A 27923-nucleotide genomic window follows, 5' to 3' on the forward strand; every position below is an offset into this window, starting at 1 on the left:
TACCGTTGTATACGGCGTTGGTGAGACCCCATCTGGAATACTGTGTGCAGTTCTGGTGTCCCATGTTCAAGAAGGATGAATTCAAACTGGAACAGGTTCAGAGACGGGCTACGAGGATGATCCGAGGAATGGAAAAACTGCCTTATGAAAGGAGACTCAAAGAGCTTGGCTTGTTTAGCCTGGCCAAAAGAAGGCTGAGGGGGGATATGCTCGCCCTATATAAATATATCAAGGGGGTTAACGTTAGGGAGGGAGAGGAATTATTTAAGTTTAGTACTAATGTAGCCACGAGGACCAATGGGTGTAAACTGGATATTAGGAAGTTTAGACTTGAAATTAGACGAAGGTTTCTGACCATTAGGGGAGTGAAGTTCTGGAATAGCCTTCCAAGGGAAGTAGTAGGGGCAAAAGACTTTCCTGGCTTTAAGACAAAGCTTGATAAGTATATGGAGGGGATGTTATGATAGGATCATTAATTTGGGCAATTGATCTTGAATTACCACCAGACAGGTCTGCTCAATGGTCTGCGGGGAGATGTTGCATGCGATGGGTACTGAGTTGCTGCGGAGAATTCCTTCTTGGGTGCTAGCCGGTGACTCTTGCCCACATGCTCAGGGTTTAGCTGATCGCCATATTTGGGGTCGGGAAGGAATTTTCCTCCAGGGCGGATTGGCAGGTGCCCTGGAGGTTTTTCGCCTTCCCCTGCAGCGTGGGGCACGGGTCGCTTGCTGGTGGTGTCTCTGCAGCTTGAGGTCTTCAAACCATTTTTGAGGATTTCAATAACTCGGTCCTGGGATAGGGGTTGTTATAAAATTGGATGGGTGGGGTTCTGTGGCCTGCCTTGTGCAGGAGGTCAGACTAGATGATCAGATTGGTCCCTTCTGACCTATGAGTCTATGAGTCTATGAGATACAAATGGAATAAAGGGAACTGTCTATTTCAATTTCAAGTTCCCACTCACTGGAAAGTTTTGAGACCTCCTGAGCATTCTCAGTAAAGAAGAGCCCTCAAACCAGCTGACAAAGACCATAAAGTCAAATCATAAAAGCAAAGGGAGTTTCCCACGTGACTCAGGCTGGAGGCCTGATATCTTAGAGTGAGAATTCTTCAAGATATCTTTAGAGAAATAAAATTTAGCTTGCAATTCTATTTCTCTAAGGTTTCCATTTCCCAGACTGGTCCAGGAAACTTTTAGGGCAGGTCTATGCTACGAACTTGAATTATTGAAGACTTCTCGTGAAGATGCTGTAAGCTGACTGGAGAGGCAAGACCTGTGTTGGCAGGAGAAGCCTTCTGGTCAACATAGTGCTATGTGGGGGGCTAGGGTCCATATAATCTGGATTGTTCACACCCCTGAGCTATGTAGTAATACTGCAGTAAATGTATACTCGGACTTAGAAAACAGTTTGTTTGCAGTAAGAATGTTAAAATAAAAATGTGACTGTTACTGACAATTCTGCCAATAGACTTCAGAAATACATGAGTTAATAAAATTCTTTAAAAATGTTATAGGAACCATAAGACCAGGAAATGGACAAGAGATCTTGTCTCAAGGGACCAATCAGCATCCTCCACAACAAAATAGAGTACTGCAGCAACTGCAGCAGGGGGACTGGAGATTACAGCAGTTGCACCACTTGCATCACCAGCAACAATTACTTCAGGATGCTTACATGCAACAGGTACAGGCTTATTTTACTAAAGGAAAATGCCATGTTTAAAAAATAATTAAATGTGAGTAAGCCCACATTTTAAATTCTATATTTCAATTACACATGAAAATTTAAACTTTTCTGCTACTATGGGTGGTTCTGCCTTTTTCAGGTGGAGAGCAATATGGGCTGTTTTATTTCACCTTTATCCTGCATCTGTTGCATAACACTCTTTTTATAGTTACGTTCTGTATATTAACCAGTTGCTATTTCTTCCGGCTGCTTGAACTTGGATCCTAGCTGGATTTTGACTTAGGACTAGGTGTAAATGATGTGATGTGTGAGACACCCTTGCATTCCAACTGTCATGGTATAATTCCCCGCTCTGAACCTCAGCGTCCAAAAGATGGGGTACCAGCATGAATTCCTCTAAGCTCAATTACCAGCTTAGTACTTGTAGCGCTGCCACCAACCAGGAATTCCAGTGCCTGGTACACTCTTGTCCCCCCAAAACCTTGCCCGGGGACCCCCAAGACCCAGTCCCTCTGGATCTTAACACAAGGAAAGTAAACCCTTTCCCTCACCATTGCCTCTCCCAGGCTGCCCCTTCCTGGGTTACCCTGGAAGATTACTGTGATTCAAACTCCTTGAATCTTAAAACAGAGAGGAAAATTCACCTTCCCCCCTCCCAGACTCTCCCTGAGAGAGAAAGTAATCCTAACACAGAGAGAAATTAACCTTTCTCTCCCCCTTCCCTCCTTTCTCCCCACCAATTCCCTGGTGAATCCAGACCCAGTCCCCTGGGGTCTCACCAGAATAAAAAAAAAAATCAGATTCTTAAACAAGAGAAGCTTTTAATTAGAGAGAAAAAAAACAGTAATAATTATCTTTGTAAATTTAAGATGAAATATGTTACAGGGTCTTTCAGCTATAGACACTGGGAATACCCTCCCAGCCTAAGTATTCAAGTACAAATTAAAATCCTTCCAGCCAAATACACATTTGAACTCCTCCCAGCCAAATACACATTTGCAAATAAAGAAAACAAACATAAGCCTAACTCGCTATATCTACCTAGTACTCACTATTCTGAACTTATAAGAGCCTGTATCGGAGAGATTGGAGAGAAACCTGGTTGCACATCTGGTCCCTTTGAGCCCCCGGAGTGAACAACCATCAAAAACTAACAGCACACACAAAAACTTCCCTCTCTCAAGATTTGAAAGTATCCTGTCCCCTGATTGGTCCTCTGGTCAGGTGACAGCCTGGCTCACTGATCTTGTTAATCCTTTACAGGCACAAGAGAGATGAAGTACTTCTGTTCTATTAACTCTTACTTATCTGTTTATGACACCAGCAATCTAGGAAAACAGCGTAATACTGGCAACGACTGTCAGCAATAGGTTGTTCTCTAAAGATGCCATCTGTGTAGGATTATCATTCTGTGGTTTTGCCTAGTCAGTGTAAAATTCCCATAGCTGTTGAGGTTTTTCTGATCCTGGAGGGTAGCAGCAGTGAGCGCAGAAGACAGATCCCTCTTCTTGTTGGATCCTCCTGTAAATACTTGGAAACATTATGATCCCTTTTTTGATCATGGTCAGCAAAGGTGTTCCCTTTTGGTGACTGATTCTGCATTGCTCCAGCTGTTCTGTTGACACTGTGTATCCTTAAAAGACTTAAACTTGTGTTCTGTTGAGTATGGCTGCCTAAATTTCCTGAGGAACACATTCAGTTTACTTGTACTGTGTAGTGCCTAAAAGACACTTGAGGGTGAGTGATACGATAAATAACCATCTGAGAGGGAATCTAAAAGAGCAACCAGGTTTGACAGATCCTATGGGTCCATAATACATCATTCCTCCTCCTCCCCCCCCCCCGACTCTACTTTTTAAGGTAGACCATTGAGTTTTCATTTAAGTGTTCACTTGCAAAATAGACTAACTACTGGCCCAGTTTTTATATCTTGTAGTACCAGAACAACGTGTTTTAAAATGCACCAATTGTGGATAGTGCGTTTTACTCTTATTTAACCGTGGCTCTCCTTTATTGAAAAGGCTGCTTATAGATGCGTTTTTTAAACAAGCTGTTTAAAATCATTACTCATTGAATTGTTTTGGTTAATTTTTTCAGAAATATCTCTTTCTTTCTAAATGTAGTATCAACAAGCAATGCACCAGCAAATGATTCAACAACAACTTATGATGCAATCTATGTACCAACAGCAACCTTCCCCATCCCAGTATCCTGCCATGGTATGTTGCCTGTAGATGCTGCTATTCTTTATTTGATTAGTTGGTATGCTATACAGATTAATTGCCACATATAGTAGTCTTAATAGATATCTGAGCTGCAATAGACATCTTAAATATTGGGCAGCAAATCATCTAATTCTTTTCCCAACATGCTACAGCTTTCAGCGCTAACAAAATAGCGCATGTTGACATGTTTCTCTGTTCATATCTGTTAACTGATTTTATAATGAGCACAATTTAAAGAATGTGTAGATTTGTTTTAATACTAGGTTACAGTTAATGCACACTGCATGAAACACTGCGGTGTAGTTACTTACTAGACTGAGAGATATTTGGTTGTTACAAGAATGTAGGCAGATGTTCAACATCTAAATGTTGGTAGGAAATGAAAGCACTATAAAATCCAATATTTGAAATAAACTTTTCAGGCTAAGCCTTTCAAAAGTGGTTGCTTAAAATTGGGTTCTTAAGTGGCCTGAATATTTCAGGTGCTGAATATCCAGCAGTTTCCTTTCAGGCCCCATTGTACTGGTACTTACCACAACTGTACATACAACTGGCTAACGGTACATGTAAATTCTGCAGTTGCATGCAGTCATATTAACTGAACACTCATTTTGAACACAATTATGGAAGTTTGGTCCTTAAAGACAAAAATAGAAAAGCAGTACAGTAGTCACCATTTAAAATATTTATAATTTTTTTTGCAAGTACATATTGAAGTACAGCATAACATGCATTAATTTTGCTTGCCTTTGCCAGTAAATATTTTAATAATTGCGACAGTTGTATGCACAAACGTGGCTGAGCTAACATTATTATTATTATTATTAGAACCTTAACTTTCTCAGAGTAATGTTAACTTGGCTACTAAATGCATACTATTATGCAACATCTCATTTTCTGGTTTTTACTTTTTATTTGTTCATAAATTAATATTCTGAGTATGCCATAAAATATAGGATGAGCACCAGAGCAGAGAGAGTTTTTCACTTGCTTATGATAAAGCATTTGAAATCAAGTATGTGTTACATTGACTGAAGTTTTTTATATGAAATATTTTTGAATGCAGGTTTTAAAATATACCTAAAGTCTTGAGTTAACTGTGATATTGTTTGATGTTTAAGTTAAAACCTTTCCTTTATTTACCGTTTGATGTATCATGATTTCACTAAACAGTAAATATTCTTACATAGTATCTGTGCTGCACTATGTAGGTACGTCATGGTGGACTTTAAGCTCAGAATTTTTCTGCTTTTGAGAGAGCTTTTGTGCGTGGTTTGGTCTTTTCTTAGCCAGATGGAATAATTTCATATTTTGGGGTATGCAATCCCTCCAGACTTAAAACCATCTTTGTAGTCAGGTTCAATTTCATTAGACTTAGGTTTAAACTAATTTTAAATGTTTTTATTTTTATTAATAGATACAGTATTGTCAATTTACTCCAGCTTTGTAATGTAGTCATGGAAAAGTAATTAGCCCAATCTAATTAGTACACTCTCTCTTATCTCTAACATAATTAGAGATTTTACTCCCCCATCAAAATAGATTTATCTGGGTATGTGGGCAACTACAATATTTGCAAGGATAATTTACAGCAAGATTACTAAAATGAACATTATTCAGCATTTCATCCTTTAATGGATATAGTAAAACATAACTTGTTGACAGCGCATCCACTACAGAATTGTAAGGACTCCTCTGTGCTGCCATACAGTGCCCTCAATATACACCTCTACCCTGATATAACACGAATTCGGATATAACGCGGTTTCACCTATAACACGGTAAGATTTTTTTTGGCTCCCGAGGACAGCGTTATATCAGGGTAGAGGTGTATTGAAAGTGGGTGTAATTTAAAAAAAAACAAACCAAATTAGTAGCAATGGTAACATTATATATTTAGTTTGATTTTTTTTCCTCCTCCAACTCATATGTTTCAATGAGTGATTTATTAAACCAGCAATTTTATTAGTAGTATAAGTGCTCTAATATTGGTTTCCTGCAGTTTCAGCAGGAATATGTAACTTTGGCTTTGCCATAGCTTGATGGTTTTTTGGCTTTCTCCTCGTATATTGATTTCAGACAAGCTGGGTGAGGTAGTATTTTTTTATTGGACCAGCTACTGTTGGTGGAGGGGACAAGCTTTCAAGCTTCACAGAGCTCTTCCTCAGGTCTGGAGAAGGTGAAGAGCACTGAGAAGTTCAAAATCTTGTCCCCTCCACCAACAGATGTTGGTCCAAAAAAAGATACTACCTCACCCACTTCGTGTCTCATATCTTGGGACCAATACAGCTCCAATAACATTGAAAACTATGATGAGAGAGTCATATTGCAAGTCCAAATACTTTACAAGAAGCAAAGTGAAAGTGGCCTGTTTTTAATGGCTAAATGAATTCTGATTACTTTATAATGGTGAGTATCTTCCTCAGGTGCAACAATACCAGCAAGCTCTCTTACATCAGCGGATCCTTGCACAGCAACATCAACAGCAACCTCAACATCCACAGTCTCCTGAGTATCTTACCTCTCCTCAAGAGTTCTCACCAGCCTTAATTTCCTACTCTGCATCACTTCCAGCTCATGTTGGAGCTGTGATGGATTCTCCTTATCCGGCCAATAGGCAAGTACGCATATTGTTGAGAGACTAGGGCCGGATGCCCTAATTGACTTGGTCCTGTTGTGATGGTCACTGTACAAATACTTGGCTGGTCCTTTCTCAAGACAAGTTTTCTTCAGTATTCTGAAATTTATTTAAAATGTGTCCTACAATCTGCATTCAACTTGATGCTGTTTATATTGAGGTGAGGTGCTTCTCTGGTTACTCTGACTTACAAATCAGTTCAGGTTCTGCTACTGACAGAACACACCTTTCAAAGCTGATTGCTTCTGGACTAACCTCACTTCTTGCCTTGGTTGGTCATGGGCTAACTTGACACCTGCTGCCATTTACCATTCTGCTATCTCTAGGCAGGATTAAAACCTTTTTATATGCTGCTCAAAGGTGTGCATATGTCGTGATTTATTGTTGCATGTTACTTGTGCACCCCACAACACAAGCTATGTCTTAAGTTTTTTTCAGTTTTCAGGCCTTAACTTTAGGTGTACACAATGTAAACTTTTCTACTTTATTCACTATACATTGGAAAGAAAAGAGAATTCAAAAAATCAGCTTCATTGCTTAAGTTTGTTATGATGGAAATATGAATGAGGCTGCAGCTGAAATATTTTCAGCTTACTTACAAAGCTGTGATGTTAAGTCAGTTTTCTGAACCAAACAGACATAGATTGAAGGGTAAAGGAGAGAGCTTTTATGGTCAGATGTGGGTGAGGGTTGTGTTAAATTAGGCTGAATTTGGCACCATATGGGAGCCCTCTCCAAAGATGTAAGATCACACTTGAGACTCAGTAGCTGAAGGCAACATGCAGATGACAGGTGAAATTTTCCTCTTGACAAGTAGCAAGAATCCACAGAGACCACATCAGATAAAGAGGCATCGTCTTCATCCAGGACAGCTAAGGTATGCTGTTAGAACTCAGGAGTAACCACGGCCTGAGGTTTTGATAGGCTTCTGTAAACCAGGTGCTTCTCAGAAGCCCCAGGAAGTTCAGCAGGAGGTCACTAAGGCCTGGTCCACACTACAGCGTTAAATCGATTTAAACAGCGTTAAATTGATTTAACGCTGTACCCGTCTACACTACAAGGCACTTTAAATCGATTTTAAGGGCTCTTAAAATCGATTTCTGTACTCCTCCCCAACGAGAGGAGTAACCCTAAAATCGATATTACTATATCGATTTAGGGTTAGTGTGGACGGAAATCGAAGTTATTGGTCTCATTCTTTTACTGAGCTACCCAGAGTGCACTGCTCCGGAAATCGATGGTAGCCTAGGACCATGGACGCACACCACTGAATTAATGTGCCCTAGTGTGGACGCGTAAAATCGATTTTATAAAACCAGTTTTATAAAACCGGTTTTAATAATTTTGATTTTATGCTGTAGTGTAGACATGGCCTAAGGTGAGGTGGTCCTCCAGATATGTCCCAAATATCACCAAGGCATTGTCTGATGAGCCAAGATGACCTGACCACCACAGACAATGGACACCAGCGAGCATGTAGGAGGCCTTACTAAAGACATGTCAGTAGTTTGTCATCTACAATCAAAGTCTACATAGTTTTTACCTGCCAGACAAGTTCACAGTTTCTTAGCAATGCATGTCCCAGTTGGTGCCCCATCCTCCCCAACCTCAATACCTTTTTCCCCAAGGTGACTGCCTCTCCTTCGGCCCCTTCCGGGGCAGTTTTTCCTCTTGACACTCCTTCAGCTTACTCTTCTTGGTGCCGATGGTGATGCTGTCCCTCCTCTCTGGAATAAGCTGGGTCTGGCTTGCATAAATCCCAGCCTCCTCCAACTCCAGCAGACTCTGAAAATAGTAGTTAATTGGAGTCAGCTTCTTGGGTCCTTTTTTCTCTCCCATGTGAGAGTTCACTCGGTCCCAGCTTCACAGCCCCTAAACCTCTGCAGCTTACAACAGAAAATAAAATCAAAAGGAAAATACAGACAACAAAACACCAGAACGTTGATGAAAAGTTGCCAATCCTTAAAGTTTTTTGGGTTTTTATATGTTGTCAATGGTAGATACTGGTGAAAGTTAACTATGTTTGAAAGACTTCAAAAGTGGATTTTTTCAGCATTTTGTATTTTTTTTAAAAAAAAGGCCTTGACTGACTGTTTTGTTCTCATTGTCCCAGTATGTTTCGCTTCTACCTATAAATAAAAGTTTCAGTTCTTCTTTAAGTTCGTGCCTATGGATTCCCCACCTTAGGATGTGCATGCGCTCTCGATTGGAGACTGCAAATTAGTGTTCAGAGGGCTGCTTCTGCTCAGAGCTGTGCCTCGTGCTCAGCTTCCTCTTCATTTCCTGCAGCTCAGGCCTGGTCTATACTATGCGTTTATACCAAATTTAGCAGCGTTAAACCAATTTAACCCTGCACCCGTCCACACAACGAGGCCTTTTATATTGATATAAAGGGCTCTTTAAACTGGTTTCTGTACTCCTCCCCAACAAGAGGAGTAGCGCTGAAATCGGTATTGCCATGTCGGATTAGGGTTAATGTGGCTGCAAATCGACAGTATTGGCCTCCGGGCGGTATCCCACAGTGCACCATTGTGACCGCTCTGGAAAGCAATCTGAACTCGGATATACTGGCCAGGTAGACAAGAAAAGCCCCGTGAACTTTTGAATTGCATTTCCTGTTTGCCCAGCATGGAGCTCTGATCAGCATGTGTGGCCATGCAGTCCCAAATCCAAAAAGAGCTCCAGCATGGACTGTATGGGAGATACTGGATCTGATCGCTGTTTGGGGAGACAAATCTGTTCTGTCAGAGCTCCGTTCCAGAAGACGAAATGACAAAGCATCTTAAAAAATGTCCAGGCTATGATAGACAGAGGCCACGGCAGAGACTCAGCACGGTGCTGCGTGACAAGCGTAACGGAAAGCCAAAGAATCAAATGGACACTCATGGAGGGAGGGAGGGGGGACTGAGGACTCCAGCTATCCCACAGTCTCCGAAAAGCATTTGCATTCTCGGCTGAGCTCCCAATGCCTGAAGGGTCAAAAACATTGTCCGGGGTGGTTCAGGGTATATCTCGTCAATTTACCACCCCTCCTCCCGCCGTGAAAGAAAAGGGAAAAAAATTGTTTCTTGCCATTTTTCACTGTCACCGTAACTCTACTGCATGCTGTTGGTAGGCGCGATGCTGCGTCGCTGAACAGCAGCATCCCCTCCCCTTCCTTTCCTGATGGCAGATGGTACAAAATGGTGGAAAACCGTCATCATCCCGTGAGTGCTCCTGGCTGGCCTCGGTAAAAATGGGAATGACTCCCTGTCATTCCTGGCAGACGGTGCAAAATGCTGGGTAACTGTCGTCCTCATAGAAGCTGGAGCCTGAGCTCCATCAGCCCCTCCACCCCCTTCATGTCTAAAGAGAACTAAAGAGAAGATTCTGTACTCCCTGGACTATCACAGCAGCTGGAGGCTGCCTCCTCCTCATTTTATCTCGCTAAAAGGTCAGTGTTCTTCGAGTGCTTTCTCATATTGATTCCAATTAGGTGTGCGCGCGCTGCGTGCATGTTCGTCGGAAGATTTTTACCCTAGCAACACTCGGTGGGTTGGCTGGGTCGCCCCCTAGAGTGGCGCCGCCGTGGGCCGGATATATACCGCTGCTGACCCAATGGCCCTTCAGTTCCTTCTTACGGCCTGTGTCAGTTGTTGGAACAGTGGAGCGTGGCTTAACTTATCTCCACTTCCCTAGCTACTCATAGTTCTCTCGTTATTCTTGTGTATATAGTTGAAATTTCTATAGTTGCAGTTAATTCTTACTCGTTTTTATAACATTGTTAATGTATATAGTTAAGAGGGGTTCGAGGATTAGCCCCTTCCCCGCACCTGGTGCCGGGGCCCATGCCAGGTTCACCGGGTTTCAAACCGTGCTCGACCTGTCATAAGCCGATGCCAACAGGAGATCCCCACGACTCCTGCCTTAAGTGCCTCGGGGAATCCCACCTCGCCGATAAGTGCTGGATCTGCAAGGCCTTCAAGCTGAGGATGAAAAAGGAGCGGGACTTTCGTCTCAAACAGCTCCTGATGGAGGCAAGTCTTACTCCTCCGCCCTCGGCACCGAGCGCTGGTCATTCCATGGGCAGAAGCGCTTCTTTGGCACCAGATCGCACCAGTACTGCTAAGGCCTCTCGGCACCGACCATCACCGGCACCGACGTCTGCTCGGCACCGTTCTCTCTCCCCGCGGGTGAAGAGACATAAGACTCACGCTGCTTCCGTGCCACCTGCACCGCAGCCAGAGCACCTGGCTAGATCGGACCGCCCGGCACCTACACCTGCTGCGGCACTGACAACGTTGGCACCATCGATTCCGGTCCCCCAAGGGCCATCGAGTCCGGTACCTGAAAGCTCCCCGGCGAGAGTCGTGGTCGAGCTCACTATTCCTTCCACGCCGGAGACTTTTTCCACAGCGAGGGAGCTGATCGCGATGACAGTCTGCCCTGCCTCAACCCCCGGCACCGCTGGTGCGGGTCAAACAATTGGTAGACAAGCAGGCCTTGATGAGGCCACCCTCTGTCGGCACCGCAGAGCGGCACCGCTCACGATCATGATCCTGCCGGTGTTCTCGGTCCCATCGTTGATCCCAGTCCCGACGCCAATCGCAATCCCGGCACCGATCCTTGTCTTGGCACCAGTCGCACCAGCGGCACTGATCAGCATCCCGTTCGCCGGTCTGGTACTCTTGGCACCGATCCAGATCCAGGCACTGCTACAGGCACCGTGACTCTCATAGCCACTCCAGACATCGAGCTTTGAGATCCCGGTCGACCTCCCGGCACCACTCCGGTCGTAGGTCTCGATCTCGTTCCTGGTACCAGTATGCTCCCGGTACCAATCCCTGGTGCCGCACAGAGTGAGATCGATCATAGAGGGAGACTCTTCCCAGAGGTTTTCAGCCCCTCCTTGGCCATCCCGACATGCATCTGTGTCCTCTCATGCGGACAGTTCCTATGCACAGGACCGTGACTCCGATGTGCCCGCCAGAATCTTCCAGGAGACCCAGGCCCAAGATCAAGGCCCCCATCAGTGGTCATTCTGGACACCTTGGGCGTACCACCAGGCCCAAGGTGTACCTCCGGTCCCATCTCGCTCTGCTCCATCGGAGCACCGGGTGCCGGAGGCGACTATCAGCTGCCTCCCTCCTACCGGTACGGAGGAAGCGCCTGTTCGGCCACCAGACTCCCAGATTCCACTGGAGCCGGAGGTCATCCAAGAGCAAGAGTCCACACAGGACCTGCTTGTCCCTGGCGTCTCCTCTTCCTCCTCTCCTGATGAGGCAATGGTGGGGACATCCTCCATGGGCCCTCCTCCAATTGACCTGAGAGCCCATCAGGACCTCCTGAGACGAGTGGCACTGAATATGAATCTCCAGGTAGGGGAGTTGCTGGAGATAGAGGACCCAGTGGTGGATATTCTGTCGGCTGACGTCTCCACAAGAGCGACCTTACCATTCATCCGGACATCCAGGCCAATGCTGATACCATCTGGCAGTCTCCAGTCTCTATTCCACCCGCTGCCAGAGGAGTTGAGCACAAGTACATGGTGCCCTCTAAGGGGTACGAGTACCTGTACGTCCATCCTCCTCCCTGCTCCCTTGTCATACAGTCTGTCAATGAGAGGGAACACCCTGGCCAGTAAGCTCCAGCTCCAAAATCGAAGGAGGCTAGGCGCATGGACTTACTGGGCCGTAAGGTATACTCTGCAGGCGCCCTCCAACTCCGGGTGGCAAACCAGCAAGCCCTACTTAGACGCTACAACTACACCACCTGGGTGGCGGTGGGCTAGTTCACGGAGTTAGTCCCTCAAGACTCCCGTCAAGAGTTTGCTCCCCTCTTGGAGGAGGGAAAGAAAGTGGCGAGGACTTCCCTCCAGGCTTCGCTGGGTGCAGCAGACTCTGCGGCCAGGACTCTGGCCTCGGGAGTTGCCATGAGACACATTTCATGGCTTCAAGTGTCAGGCCTCCCACCAGAACTACAGCATACCATACAGGACTTGCCCTTTGACGGTCGAGGCCTCTTTTCTGAAATGACCCTGCAAAGCCTGAAGGACAACAGGGTCATTATGCGCGCTCTCGGCATGCACATGCCGGTGACTCAATGCCGGCCTTCCCGCCCTCAGCCTCGCCGCCCTTACCCTCCGCCTAGACAGAGGCAGGACTTTGGCAGAAGGCATAGTCGAGCCGGTCGTAGATGGCAGTCAGGACCCCAAGGGGGCCAAAATCAGGGCCCCTCCAAGCCACCTACAGGGCCAAAGCCAAACTTTTGAAGGTGCGCCCGAGGACAGTGTACCAGTTCCTTTCCAGGATCCTTTCCCTCCCTCTTACAACAAGACTTAAACAAGACTTTACCAGCCTCTCCTTTTTCCTCCCTGCGTGGTCCCAGCTAACTTCGGATTGTTGGTTCCTATGCATGGTGGAACTTGGGTACCGCCTCCAGTTTATTTCGCCCCACCCTTCCCACCTCCCATCCTCGTCCCTCTTCAGGGACCCATCTCACGAGCAACTCCTCTTACAAGAGGTGCCGATGCTCCTTGCTATGGGAGCCGTAGAGGAGGTAGCAAAGGACGAAAGGGGCAAGCGGTTCTACTCCCGCTATTTCCTAATCCCCAAGGCGAAGGGAGGTCTCAGACCTATCCTAGACCTGCGAGAACTCAACAAGTTCATGATTAAGTTGAAGTTCCGCATGGTATCCCTGGGGACCATCATCCCATCCTTGGATCCCAGAGACTGGTATGCCGCCCTTGATATGAAGAACGCGTATTTTCACATAGCCATCTATCCTCCGCACAGACGATACCTCCGATTTGTAGCCAACCGTCAGCATTTCCAGTTTACGGTCCTTGCGTTCGGCCTCTCTGCAGCTCCAAGAGTATTCACAAAGTGCATGGCTGTAGTCACCACCTCCCTCTGCCGCTGTCGTTTAATGTTTTTCTGTATCTCATTATGTGGACATCGTCAAGGACCTATTCATGAGTCTAGGCCTGATGATCAATACAGAGAAATCCACTCTGGTTCCCACACAGAGGATAGACTTCATTGGGGCCATCCTGGACTCCAATCTCGCCAAAGCCTACTTACCACAGCCTCGGTTTCAGGCGATGGTAACAATTATCCGAGGCCTACAGAACTTCCCGACAACTTCAGCTCACACTTGTCTCGGTCTCCTGGGTCACGTGGCTGCCTGCACGTTCGTGACCAAACATGCCAGGCTATGCCTCCGTCCCCTCCAATCTTGGCTCACCTCGGTATACCACCTGGGCAGGGACACCATAGACATGATAGTCACGATTCTCCCGAGCATCCTAGGCTCCCTCGACTGGTGGTTGATGCCCTCCCTGCTGTGTGCAAAGATGCCGTTCCATCCACCTCAGCCTTCTATGTCCCTGACAATGGATGCATCATCTCTCGGCTGGGGTGCTCACCTCGGCCATCTTCGCACTCAAGGCCTTTGGTCATCTCAGGAGCTGGCCTTGCACATCAATGTCCAAGAGCTGAGAGCAGTCCGCCTTGCGTACCAGGTGTTTCAACAGCATTTGCAAGGCCGTTGTGTCTCAGTGTTCACAGACAACACAACGACCATGTATTACATAAACAAGCAGGGACAGACATGGTCCTCCCCCCTTTGTCAGGAAGCCATCCAGCTTTGGGACTTCTTTATAGCCCACTCGATAGACCTGGTAGTGTCTTTTCTCCCAGGGGTTCGGAACACTCTGGCGGATCGACTCAGCAGATCCTTCCTGTCTTACAAGTGGTCAATTCATCCGGACATTATTCATTATGTTTTCCAAAAGTGGGGCTTTCCCCGTATAGACATCTTCTCTTCCCACAAGAACAGGAAATGCCAGATGTTCTGCTCCTTCCAAGGCCTCTCCCTGGGCTTGATCTAGGACGCTTTCCTGATGCCGTGGATGAGCCAACTGCTTTACACCTTTCCACCGTTCCCACTGGTTCACAGGGTCCTGATAAAGCTCCGCAAGGACAGAGCTCGCTTGATCATGATCACTCTTGCATGGCCCAGGCAGCACTGGTACACCATGCTTCTTGACCTGTCGATAGCCAACCCAGTTACCCTGCCTCTTCGCCCAGACCTCATAACTCAGGACCACGGCAGACTTCACCACCCAGACCTGCAGTCCCTTCACCCCACAGCATGGCTGCTGCATGGTTAAGCCAGTCCAAGTTACGTTGCTCTGCCTCAGTACAAAAAGTACTCCTGGGTAGCAGGAAACCTTCCACTCGGTCAACGTATCTGGCCAAGTGGAAGCGTTTCTCCTGCTGGTGCGAAACACATAATGTTACTCCCACTGAGGTCTCGATCCCCACCAACTTGGACTACCTCTGGTCTCTCAAACAACAGGGCCTAGCGGTATCATCATTGAGGGTGCACTTGGCGGCCATCTCTACCTTCCACCCAGGGGAAAGTGGCCGCTCCGTGTTCTCACACCCTATGGTTTCTAGGTTCCTCAAGGGCTTGGACCGCCTATACCCCCAAGTACGCCGTCCCCGCCCCGACCTGGGACCTCAACCTGGTTCTAACCAGACTTTTATGTCTGCCTCTTTCAAGCCGTTAGCAACCTGCTCGCTGCTATACCTTTCCTGGAAGACAGCTTTCCTCTTAACCATTACATCAGCCAGACGAGTCTCCAAGCTTAGGGCTTTCACGGTGGACCCACCATATACTGTGTTTCACAAGGACAAGGTGTAGTTGCGACCACACCCGGCTTTCCTCCCTAAAGTGGTATCGACCTTTCATATCAACCGGGATATCTTTCTTCCAGTCTTCTTCCCAAAGCCACACTCGTCACGATGGGAACAATAATTGCACTCCCTAGACGTCTGTAGAGCGCTCGCATTTTATATCGAGTGGACAAAACCCTTTCGTAAAATGCCCCAACTCTTCATCGCGGTGGCAGACCTAATGAAGGGCCTACCTGTCTCCTCCCAGAGGATCTCGTCTTGGGTTACGTCGTGCATCTGTACTTGTTATGACTTGGCTCATGTCCCCTTGAGCCACCTCACTGCACATTCTACCAGGGCTCAGGCTTCATCTGCCGCCTTCCTGGCTCATGTACCCATCCAGGAGATATGTCGCGCAGTTACCTGGTCCTCCGTCCACACCTTTGCCTCACAGTACGCTCTGGTTCAACAGTCCAGAGATGATGCAGCCTTTGGCTCAGCAGTTCTGTATTCTGCAACATCTCACTCCGACCCCAGCGCCTAGGTAAGGCTGGAATCGATATGAGCAAGCACTCGAAGAAGAAAAGACGGTTACTCACCTTTGTAACTGTTCTTCGAGATGTGTTGCTCATATCCATTCCAAATCCACCCTCCTTCCCCTCTGTCGGAGTAGCCGGCAAGAAGGGCCGTTGGGTCGGCAGGGGTATATATCCGGTGCCATGGTGGTGCAACTCTAGGGGGCGACCCAGCCAACCCACCGAGTGTTGCTAGGGTAAAAATCTTCCGACGAACGTGCACGTGGCGCGCGCGCACACCTAATTGGAATGTATATGAGCAACACATCTCGAAGAACAACAGTTACAAAGGTGAGTAACCATCTTTTTCTTATTCCTGCATTCTTTATTACTTCATCACACAATAGAGGGACACTGCCACAGTAGCCCAGGAGGGGTGTGAGAGGAGGGAAGCAACGAGTGGGGTTGTTGCAGGGGCACCCCCTAGAATGGCATGCAGTTCATCATTTCTGCGGGATCTCTGGGGCTCTGACCCGGAGCGGCTGTGCTCTTTGGCTCTCTAGTAGACTTGCCCCAGATTCTAGGCAGGACTGACTGTATTTTTAGACAAAACATAAAGAAGAGAATGACCCGGGGAGTCATTCCCATTTTTGTCCATGCACCCCTGGCCGACCTCAGCGAGGCCTGTCAGGAGCACCCATGACAGCAGCAGACGGTACAAAATGATTGATAACGGTCATCTCATCGCCAATTTACAATGGCAGGTGGTGCAGTAGGGATGGTAACCATCTTTGCTACCTTGCAAAGGCAAATGAATGCTGCTGTGTTGCACTGCAGTACCGCGTCTGTCAGCAGCATCCAGTACACACGGTGACAGTGACAAAAGGCAAAACAGGCTCCATGGTTGCCATGCTATGGCGTCTGCCAGGGCAATCCAGGGAAAAAAGGCGCGAAATGATTGTCTGCCGTTGCTTTCACAGAGGAAGGATTGAGTGATATTTACCCAGAATCACCTGCGACACTGTTTTTGCACCATCATGCATTGGGATCTCAACCTAGAATTCCAATGGGCGGGGGAGACTGTGGGATAGCTACGGGATAGCTACCCACAGTGCAATGCTCCAGAAATCGACGCTAGCCTTGGTACATGGATGCACACCACCGAATTAATGTGCTTAGTGTGGCCGCATGCACTCGACTTATACAATCTGTTTTACAAAATCAGTTTATGTAAAATCGGAATAATCCCGTAGTGTAGACATACCCTCAGAGTGGAGTGTTCTGCTGTCTCCAGGTTTCTGCCATTTTTTTCATTTTGTGAAATCCTTATTTATTTTATCTATTTACTTAATTATCCCCTTTTCTATTTTTGTTTAGCACATTTGTGCTCCTGGGAGCAACAAAGTGTTTCCCCTTCCTCTTCTTGGTCCATTCATTTGTGCTGGAACACAATCTGTTACACTTTAAGGGTTTAAGCCTTCCCAGACCTGCCACAGGACTTTTCCCTGCAGTGACAGACACTTGAGTTGCCTGCGTTGTTTGGGGGACTTCATAGTGTAAAGTGTGTCTGGGATTCAAAGACAGGTCCAAAAGGACAGGGAAACTAGACTAAAACTCCTGCCTAATGAAACGTACTCTAGTTCCAGAGGGGTCTGCTCCCTCCTCCTCTATGTTGGCCTCAACATTGCTGGCTGCTTTGGCCACCATTGGAGCTTCGTCTGCAGCTCCAGAAATGACCTTTTCAAAGGAAAAGATGCACATCTCCCCGGCCAGGTGGACAAAGAAAAGAGGTAGGTCACCCCATATGACCCACTCTCAGACTTCGCATTCCTCAGAGGGTATGGCTGAATCTCTGACTGAGTCCAGGACCGAGGTTTTTGTACCACATAAGAAGCTCCATATAGACAAGCTCGCTAGCGCCAGAGCACCTACTGCAGTGGCATCACCTGATCCTTCATGGCACTGCTATATACATAGGGCTATCGTGCATATATTGATACCGTTCTGTTACCACAGTTCGCAGATGGTTGAAGACCCTGCAGCTTCCTCGGTACTGCAACAATCTCCATGTCATCAGTAGGCATTTCCGCCTCTGGTAACAGCCCAAGTCTTTATTAAAGGCTATCAGAGGCCTTCAGCTCCTAAATTTGGAGGCCCTTATAATTTCTGATGAGCTGGAGTCTCACTGTTGAGATCTGTCAAAGCTCCCGCCCTGGTACCATTCAGACAGCCACAAGTCGAAACTTTCCTGAGTCACCAGCCTTTAGAACTGGCTGTGTTACCTTGAGGTTCCCTTTGTAGCTCAGGAGAGGATTGGTCAGATCTTGGTACAGGAATTCTTCCATGTACTGTACCACTACACTCCTATGAATCCCTCTAATAAAGAGGATTTTGGGGGTACCTACCGGACATTGTAGGTCTAGAGAGTCTGATTATCATTGAGAAGTCTTACTTTTTTCTTGGAGATAAAGGATCAGTACCTACCAGTACCTTACTGTTCATGGGTATCAACAGACAATTCGCTCACTACTTCGGTATCGGATGATACACAGGAGGGACAAGAACCTCAGGGGGTCTCTTCTCCTTCAGTCAGATCCTCTTTATTTCTGGACCAGGTGGCAGTAATATCACCACCTTCCTATGCTGGTGACTTCAAGACCTTCCAGGACTTCATGCAGTGGCTGGTGGACTCTCTCCAAATCCTGCTAGAAGAAGTCCAAGAGTAGCATCATTCCTTGGTGGATATTTGGAATATCAATCCCCAAGGAAAGATTGCCCTGCCTATTAATTTCTCTATCTCTTGTGTGTACTTTATGGCAAACACCTGCCACAATTCCATCCACCTGTAAGAGGGTAGATAAAATGTATTATATCTGATCAAGTGGAATAGAACACTTATTTTCTTATCCCAGCCCTAATTCCTGGTGGTGGATGCAGCCAACGAAAGGAGTCATCAAGCACACTGTAGACCTTCTCCTGTGGACAAGGGATCAAGTGACTGGACTGTCTGGGCAGGAAGAGCTACTCATCTTCTGCTCTTCAAATTCATATTGTCAATTATCAGGCCTTTGTGGCAAAACAAGACTTTACCACATACTCAAAATTTACACATTTTATTGTACACCTGCCACAAGACCAGAGAAATCAATTTCAGTCCATCTTGGAAGTCTAATTAGTTGCAAAAGCCTCTGTGCAGACTACCCTAAATGTCACCAACACAGCTCCAGGGCCACAGCCACGACTGTGGTCATGAGAAGAGCATCCTGGCTCCAGGCCTCAGATTTTCTGAGAGGGGTGCAAAACACTGTGGAGAGTGTCTCCCTTTAGAAGGATCCAATCTCTTCAGTGAGAATATGGACTCCTCTTTCTTCTTACTCAAGGATTCCAGGGCAGTTTTGCAGCCACTGGGGATTTAGGCTCTTACAACAGCAAGATTGTTTAGTAGATCCCAAACTGCTCAAAGATCCAGTCCATTCTAGTATCATCAGCACACCTTCTCTAAGCCTCAGGAACTCTTCTTGGGCAGATACAAACAGCAAAAATGAGGACCCCCTCCCACCTTCTAGTCAGTCTGCTCTTTCTAAGATGTGGTTTTGACAGCTCAGTCAAGAGCATCGAGTATCCCATTCCGCTGGATCCTCTCTTGTGCAATTACTTCCCCGTGTCCCTTTTGGAGACTCTGTCCCACTCCTTGCCTCAGACAAGTGGATACTGGAGGTCATCAGAGTTGGTTATTCCATCCACTTTCACTCCCCTCCCTCTCACTCCCCCTTACCTGTCCCTCCTCAGGGACCCTTCTCATGAGGAGCTTGTAAGATAAGAGGTTCAATCCCCCTTCTCTTCTAAGCAATAGAGCCAGTTCTGCCACAGCTTATTGAAAGAGGCTTGTATTCCGATCTCTTTCTAGTTCCCAAGAGACCGAGAGGGTGAGACTCAAGAATTTGAATTATGTTCTAGCGCAGCACTTCAGAATGGTGACACTTCTACCATTATTTCATCCCTAGATCTGGGAGGCTGGTTTGTTGCCCTCAACTTACAGGATGTCTGCTTTCATGTGGCCATCCACCCATCCCACAAGCACTGCCTACACTTTAGAATAGGAAGAGATCACTACCAATATTGAGTTGTCCCTTTCAGACTCTCTGTGGCTCAAAGGGTGCTGAGAAAGATCCTCTCAGCAGTAGCAGCTTCTCTGTCAGCTTGATAGTCCTGTGCTTGGACAACTGGCTGCTCTAAGGCAGGTCACCTGAGGAGGTCCAGTCATCAGTGGGCAAGGCATTAACTTTATTGTAATCTCTGAGCCATCCTCGGAAATCCATACTATTTCTGGTTCAAAAAATAGATTTTATAGGGCCACTTGAAACTCCACAATAGCAAGAGCCTATCTACCCAAGGAAAGATTTTCCATCCTATCCAGTTAATCTCAACACTGCAGTTCAGCCCACAAACAACCTTAAAGGCTTGTGTAGAGCTATTGGGTGACATGTCTGCTTCTGGATTTGTGATTACCCACGTGAGGCTGCACCTCAGATGTCTCCTAATACAAGTAACAACTTCTTCCACTAGAGTGCAGCCTGGATCTATAGCTCTCCTGAAGGACGTCCCTATAACAGAAATCTGCAAAACTGCAATTTAGTCATCTTTCCCTACTTTTGAGCAGCATTATGCCATTTTACTTGCTTCTAGCAATGACGCCACCTTTGGTGATACAATCATTTGAACTCCTCCCTTACCACCCATCACTTCATTGTTACTGCTTGGGAATTTGCTACAGTGGAGCACTCAGAGACATACACTTGAAGAGGGAGAGGTTACTTGTCTTACAGTTACTTGAGTTCTTCAAGAGGTTTTGTCCCTATGGATACTTCACTTCCTGTCCTCCTTTCCCTCTACTGTGGAGTTTTCACTGAAAAGGAACTGAGTTGCAGTGGGCTTGCATCTCTTTTTATCCCCTCATTTGAAGCATAAGGCAGGCACTGTTCTGTGCAGGCACGGGCCAGCAGACACTATTTGGCAGTCTGTGATTGAGAGCGTGTGAGCGCACACACATCCTATGTGGAGCACCCATAGGGGCACAACATTTTGAACTCAGCGTTACTGTAAGGAAGTAATTGCTCCTTCTCCAAACATTCAGACAAGGCTCCTAAGAACATCATGCTTTTTAGTATGATTTCAGTCAGAGTTTAGATCTTTCCCATGATTTCTAAGTAACTATCCATGGATAATTGGGTTTTGCCTGCCTCCTGGTGGCAGGCCACGTCAGTTGGTCTCATTGTCATAAGTCTTCACCTAAAGCCAAAGACTGTAGTTTATTACTGGTTTGGCTGCTTTTGCCAGTGATATTTCCACCACCAAAGGGAATTGGGTTATCACCACTTTTTTTCTCTTAGCTTTTTAATTTTAAATTTGAGTTGAATATTTTCAGGCTGCATCGGATATGGGATCATGATTTTTATACAAATTGGAAAAGCTGGAGGGTGGGCACGTAGAAGGGGTTAGGAGACGTAAATCAAGAGGCCAGGGCAAAATTTTGTATGTTTCCGGTTAATAAAAAATGGAAAGAATGAACGTATATTTACATATCTGTTTAGGCCTGGTCTGCACTGTAAAGTTATGTCTGCTTTAATTGTGGAAAAATGTCATGCCCTGTGTGACGTAGTTAAACCAACCTAAGCCCCAGTGTAGACACAGTTGACATAGCTATGGCCTCTCAGAGGTAGGTTTAAGAACCTCTTCCGTCATGGTAGTGTCTGTCTATGCCACAGAACGATAGCGATGCAGCTGCAGCACTGCAGGTGTGCCACTGTAGTGTTTCTAGTGTAAACATTCCCTTGGATGTTCACATACTAGTCATTCTTCTTTGTTCCTTGGAAGTGATCTCCAAAGGAAATGGGTTTATCTTTTTTTGCTGCTGATATATATAAAGGCCTGAAAAGTTTTAAAAAACACATTAATTAGATGTTGACATGTTATATATCTCTCCTTTCTTCCCTTATTTTCAATGAAAACCAAAGAACCAATAGTATTAAGATTCCATGAAAGGAAAAACATGATTAAAGAGAAAGTGACTATTTTCTTTAAAGTCATTTTTTCTTGTTAACACTTAGTGAACTCTCTATAAATAAGTGGGGGAGGGGAACCTTTTAGTCAATTGCCCCACTCCTTCAATAAGGACCAGCAGCTCCCAATCTACAAATACATTTTTCTCCAATTCCCCCTCCCCCCCCCCCCCGAAAAAAAAAAAACAGCAGCAAAACGGGGAAAACAGATTTTGACATTCCCAATATTTTCCTCTCCCTCTCCTGAAAAAGCAGAAATAAACATTTTGGCTATTTTTTAATATAATACAGAAACAAATAGCTACACCACCTTTCCTATTTCAGGTCACATTAACATTAGAAGGTGTTTGTGATTTGGCTATGCTTAGAATGAATGGAGGAAAAAAAACCCATAAGGTAAAACACAAGTTGAAGTGAATTACATACAACAATATAAAACAAGGTGGAACAAAACTCTAAATTATTGCTAAACTATCTCACTAAGAAGCTGTCACATTGTGTGTAAGAACAAATATTCAAAGATCTCTGAAATGATGAAATTCTGTTATGCTTAATTTTACATCAATAGGCTAATTTTTTTTATCTGCTTCCCCAAATTGACTTCACAGCTCAGCCGTTCCTGATGCAGAGGCCGTTTCCAGTTACCCAAAGCAGAACATCAGTAACCCACCTGATATGTCAGGCTGGAACCCATTTGGAGAGGACAATTTCTCCAAGCTAACAGAGGAGGAGCTACTGGACAGGGAATTTGACCTTCTGAGATCAAGTAAGGGACGCTTGAAGGCTTATTTCGCTTCACAGTAAATAAGGGCTCTGTTTGTACACTCAACAGTGCCAAAGACAGTCCTTTTTAAGGGCCATGCAGTCTGTTGTACAGAAAACTCTTTCTGAGCATTTGAGGGCAGAACTAGGTCCGCCTTCTCACTTTTCTTTCCATTTGGAAAATGTTGTGTGCAGAAGAAATTCACTGTTTAGCATTAGCAGCTATTGATATAATCTTTAACTCTTAAATATTTCTCATCTCCTTGATTGTCAAGAATTCTAAATATCAGTAATATGGTGTTCAGATACATGAGACAGTTTAGCTGCTTGTATTATTCCATTTTCAGCTCTGTTTTCTTGCACATCAGAACAGAAGGTTCTGTTGGTCTGAAATGCCCTTTGAAAATGCCGGAAAGAAAAATTGGTCTATTACATTATGTTAATGTTTTGTAATGTCCTTTGAAGAGTGGCTAAATGTAAGGGCTGCTTTATTGTTCTGACATGGCAATAGTTGAATAAACTTTTTTCCTCTTTAAGTCAGCTATCTCAATGTTTTTACTTGAAATCACTTTCTTTAGTCAACTTGTTGGTATTCATCACGATACTATTTTCAAATGTAATTTTGTTAAGGAAGACTAGGTCTGGTTTTTTTAAAAAGACCTTTAGCATGTAGCAAAACATGACATTGACTTCTAAGTTACAGATATAATCATTTGACAGCAAGGATCAGATTTCTCACTAGTAAAACATGCAACAAAATAGCTAGTGGGGAATTAATGGAAAAAGAAACTATAATTTTAACAGAGCTAGCTTCTTTCACATTTCTGGTGGCTTAATTTTTCCAAGTGACTCCTTTTTTTTGTAAGCTTGCTGTGAGAATGTGGAATGCCAACAAGCAAAGTGAACATAAGAATATTAAAGAACATACATGAAATCATTTTTCTATCATTTAGGTTCAAGAAGTCAGTCTAAAATAGGGCAGAACCAAAAACTTACCATAGCGTTGCACATATGTGCTTTTTTTGGTACCACTTTTCTAAGAGGTGTCAAAGTAGCATTGCAAAAAATGAATTATTTTCCAGTAAAACAAAATAATTGCTCTTGTTAATGTTTGGGAAATTAAGATTGTCCTAGTTGAAAATAACCATTCTTTAAAAAAAAAAATTTGTTTTGGAGCTTGAAACTATTGTCTTTCTGGTAATTGTGTTGAAAATCTTAAGCATTGTTCCTTCAAAAGGAGCCTTAGAGGATTTGGAAATCAAAATAATACTCAACAGGAGAATATTTGTTTAAAAGTGAAAGGTCAGCATAACACTGCCAATTCTCATAATTCCTAACCACTTTGCTGACCATAATTATGCTAAATGTCCTGAGTACGTCCTGCATCTGGCTTCACTGAGTAGTCTTGAGCCACGTTTCCGATAGATGTAAGGAAAATAGAAGTTACTGACCAGAAAAATATTTTAAGTGGCTTCATGACTAATGTACTAGCTGCTATCCGGGCAAATGTGCTTACTGAGAATGGCTGGCTATACTTAGTATACTCAAAGTTCTGTTCAGTTTGGTGAAAGGTGTAGAAAAATGGACGATTTAAACAGATTCTAAGAAGGGAAAATAAGTTTGTCAGAGATTAAGATTTTAAAACTTTTTTTCATACAGTGTGATCATATTCTAAAATTCCAGCAAAATAGAAATCCTAAAGTAATGCTATTTTCATGCAAAGCCGCTTTCTTTGAAGGTTCTAGGAGGTTGATTTCTTCCTGTAAATGCTAGTGAACTTTGCATAAGGTTATCTCATCAGGAAATTCTAACACCATTGTCTCAGAGGCCCTGAAGTTAAGTAATGCCTTTATATACACTTGATAGAGAGCTCATGACGCTATGTAGTGAGATGACTGGTGGTATTCTCAGTGCAAGATTAAGGAGAATATAAAGAAGAATAGTTGACTAAGATTATTGTGCAGTCTGTAGACTAGAGCTATGTTTACACTCGCACTTTTTTTGGTATAGCTTATGTGTCTCAGGTGTGTGGGGAAAAAAACACCCCCCAGAGTGACATAAGTACACTGACAGAAGCGCTGTTGTGGACAACACTATGTCAGCAGGAGACATTCTCTTGTCGACAGAGCGACCGCAGCTCGTTGGAGGTAGCATAGAGCAGCTGCACGCGTGACCTTACAGCAGCACAGCTGCATCAGTACAGCTGTGCCGCTATAAGTTCGCTAGTATAGCCATGGCCAACAATTGCTTTAGTCCAGCATCACAGTGAGCAAGATGGACCTGTAAAGTGATGGCATAAAACGGAAGAATTATTGTAAAAATGAAGAATTATAACCATTTTTACATGGTTGGTGGCTCCTGTTAATATTCCGTTCATTATATATAATGCTTGCAGTTGAATTAGTGTAGTAGCCTTAAGATAATGTTTCTTGGAACACAATCCTTGTAAAAATGGGAGTGCTTGAAACCGCACAATTTTCTGTCCTCTTTTGCCCTTTACTGTTAAGTTGGGAGGAATATGTAGTAAGTTAGAGCATAGTAGACATTAGACTTCATGTTATCTGAATGCCAACATTTGTTTGAGTTGCTGCTTATTTCCTCAAGTATACTGAGCTTGTGCAAGAGAATTATATGAAGAAAATAAACTAATGATGTCTTGTACTCTACAATCTCTTGTATGTTCTCTGCTGATTCTCCATTAACAGTTACTGGTTACCTCCATTGTCCAATGTTTGTATTATACCCTGCTAGTATAACTGACTAAACAGTGAGTGCTGGTGTATCTTGCTTTTCCCCTACCCTCGCCTGCCTGTAAAGTGACTTTACTGTTGTACAAGAAGCTTATGATATGATCAGTAATCCAGTAACACTTCACATGTCTGTAAAATTAAGTACCTGACCACTGTTCCATTTATTCAGTATTTAGTACTTAGCTTGTATGTAGCATTATATTTAAAAAAAAAAGTTAATGTTTGAAAATTTTCTTGTAATTACATTACATTTCTGAACTAGGTAATAACTCTGTTTATAGATAGGGTAGATCTCTTAACCCTAAGTCCTTCAATGAGTTGTTAGAGCCAAGACTAGAAACTCAGGTTTCCTGACTCAGTTTTTTTAACCACACAACAGCACTGCCTAGGAAAATGTTGAGACGTAACTTGCTGTGGTTTGACAAATAATACAGTAGGTGGCAGACTGGTTTAGTATAGTGCATGAAGTGCAATAGTTTTTCTTCCTCACCTTTGGCTTGAGTCAAGTTTAAAAGCCTCAGTGGAAAGCCCTGCTATAGATCATAAATTTCCACAGTCTTAACTCTGACAATGAGGATTTCCTTAATGAATTTCTTATTGTAATTATTGACATCCTGTCGCAAAACAGATCCCTTGTATGAAGGCAATAGTAGACAAAATAGATAAAATACTACCATTAAATTTTAGCCTATGGATTTTGAGTGTTGACAGTTAGCAATCTTGTTCTAAACGTATGTTCTGTAATACCTACAGTAATCTTCTAAAATCAAAGCACAAATGTTTACCACTATACAGTTAAAATGTTAGAATTGGTACATGTAGAGGCATACACCTCTACAGAGATAATTTACATAATTATGTTTTTAGTTATTTCGTCATACATTAACGAGATTATACTTGCTAAAATGTTTTTGACATTGTGCAGATGTATTTAAATAGATATCACTGCTCTCTTCATAAAAATCACCAAAATCCTTTCTACAGGAGAGGACATCAGTTTTTACTAGAGAAAGCTACTGTTTATCACAAAATGTGTAAATTTTCTAGGTTTATTTTTGCTTTTTTGATCTAAGGGAATAAGAACAGAAGAATGAGAATCCAGAGAAGAAAATTTCATTGCTGTACTACTTAGCCCAATAATTGACACACCTTATAAGCTATTATATAGTCTTTTGAAATAAACTTTTCTATTAGCTTTCAGTTTCACTGGGCTGGCAAATCACAACATGTTGACCCTTGTTTTTTTTCTAAAAGCCTAATTTGTTATGTCATGTCACAATTTACATATACATTAAAAATATTTAAAGCTTTGTTCACCGTTATACACTATTAAACAAGTTTCCTAGGTACTCCCTTTTGGGTCTCAAAAGTCAAGGTTTTTAGGGTATATGATATATCTGCAGCTATCAGCATCTTCATCTTTGGGCACAATCTCTCCTATAAACTGGTTAAACCATTATCTGCATGCATAGTAGAGTATGCACAGAGAACTAAAGTTCTTGATGCTATGATGGTTCAGCTTTTTGTTCTCCATGTTCACTGCAGGAGAAATGAATAAACTTGCTATTTTATATATGCTGTGGAAAAGATCTGACTTTCACAGAGGCAGTCACTTGACAATTAACCAGTAGATGAAGCGGAGTGAGAACTCTTTTGAGTAAAAATATTTTTTTTCAAAATTAGCTATTCCATTAGCTATTGGCTTTTTTTCCTGCATTGTTTCCTTTTCCATGGTCATGGTTTTAAAGATGTCAGTGAAGCTGCAAAGGCCAAACATGAGTGATTGATTGTAACTGGGTTTCTGAAAATTATAGAATTGTGTTAGAATTAAATGGTTTCTTTACTGACTAAACACTCAGTTGTAGTACTACACTTTGGAGCCAAAGTAAAACACTCACTGGAATCTGGGTAACCATAGTAAACAGTCATCTCGGCTCACCATGATTTTCTGTTATCTTGGCTCCTGAAGTCTTCGCTGAAAATTTTGTTCCTAGTGTAAATAAATAAATAAAACATGTTTTCCCAAATGGGAACATTTTAGTATTGCTGAGTTATTGCTTTCTAAGCTCCAGTACTCTTAAACTGGAACCTATGGGTTTGAGACTGAAAACTGCCCATTCTCCTATATAGAATTCCTCTTCAGATCCTTCCAAATCATATTATTTTTGAGACCCCAAATCACTTCAAACAAGTGTGCATATGGGCCTAGGGTTGCAAGCATTCTAGAGAAATGTATAGAAGGCCCATGGGCCCAACTGCCCTCAATTTATTTTATCTCTAGCTGTGTTGAGGAACCATCCGCTTCATGTCTTAAGCAAATTAACCAGTGCTTGATTGCCTTAATCATTGACACTCAAGGAAAGCTCATGCAAGCTTTTTGTCCCTCAGTTCCAGGCTATCGCATGCAAAGTAATCTTGCTTGCTCCACATGTTGAGGGTGTTTTGAGCATCAAGAAACTATGGAGTCAACCTGCTTCTGCCCTGGCCTAAATCAGGAAACTGTACAAACTCTTAAGTGACAGCAAGATTTAATCTTCTTCCTCACCCTTCCTTCCTTGGGCTCCTTGTTAACTGTAAATTTATAAATCAAAGGGATGCAAGTCACTGTGACATCAACGCCAAAGGTTAG

General features: G+C 44.0%; 1 protein-coding gene across 1 annotated transcript in view; it reads left to right on the top strand.

Annotated features, from left to right (window-relative positions):
• BMP2K (BMP2 inducible kinase) overlaps positions 1-27923 on the top strand; it is an 85777-nt gene that overhangs the window by 36210 nt on the left and 21644 nt on the right. The window contains exons 10-13 of the mRNA XM_050945249.1: positions 1513-1682; positions 3809-3904; positions 6337-6542; positions 22391-22548. Coding sequence (XP_050801206.1) covers positions 1513-1682; positions 3809-3904; positions 6337-6542; positions 22391-22548 — 630 coding nt within the window. The remainder of the gene's footprint in view (positions 1-1512; positions 1683-3808; positions 3905-6336; positions 6543-22390; positions 22549-27923) is intronic.

Source organism: Gopherus flavomarginatus, chromosome 3 (genome assembly GCF_025201925.1).
Source record: "Gopherus flavomarginatus isolate rGopFla2 chromosome 3, rGopFla2.mat.asm, whole genome shotgun sequence".
In the NCBI taxonomy this organism is placed as follows: Eukaryota; Metazoa; Chordata; order Testudines; family Testudinidae; genus Gopherus; species Gopherus flavomarginatus.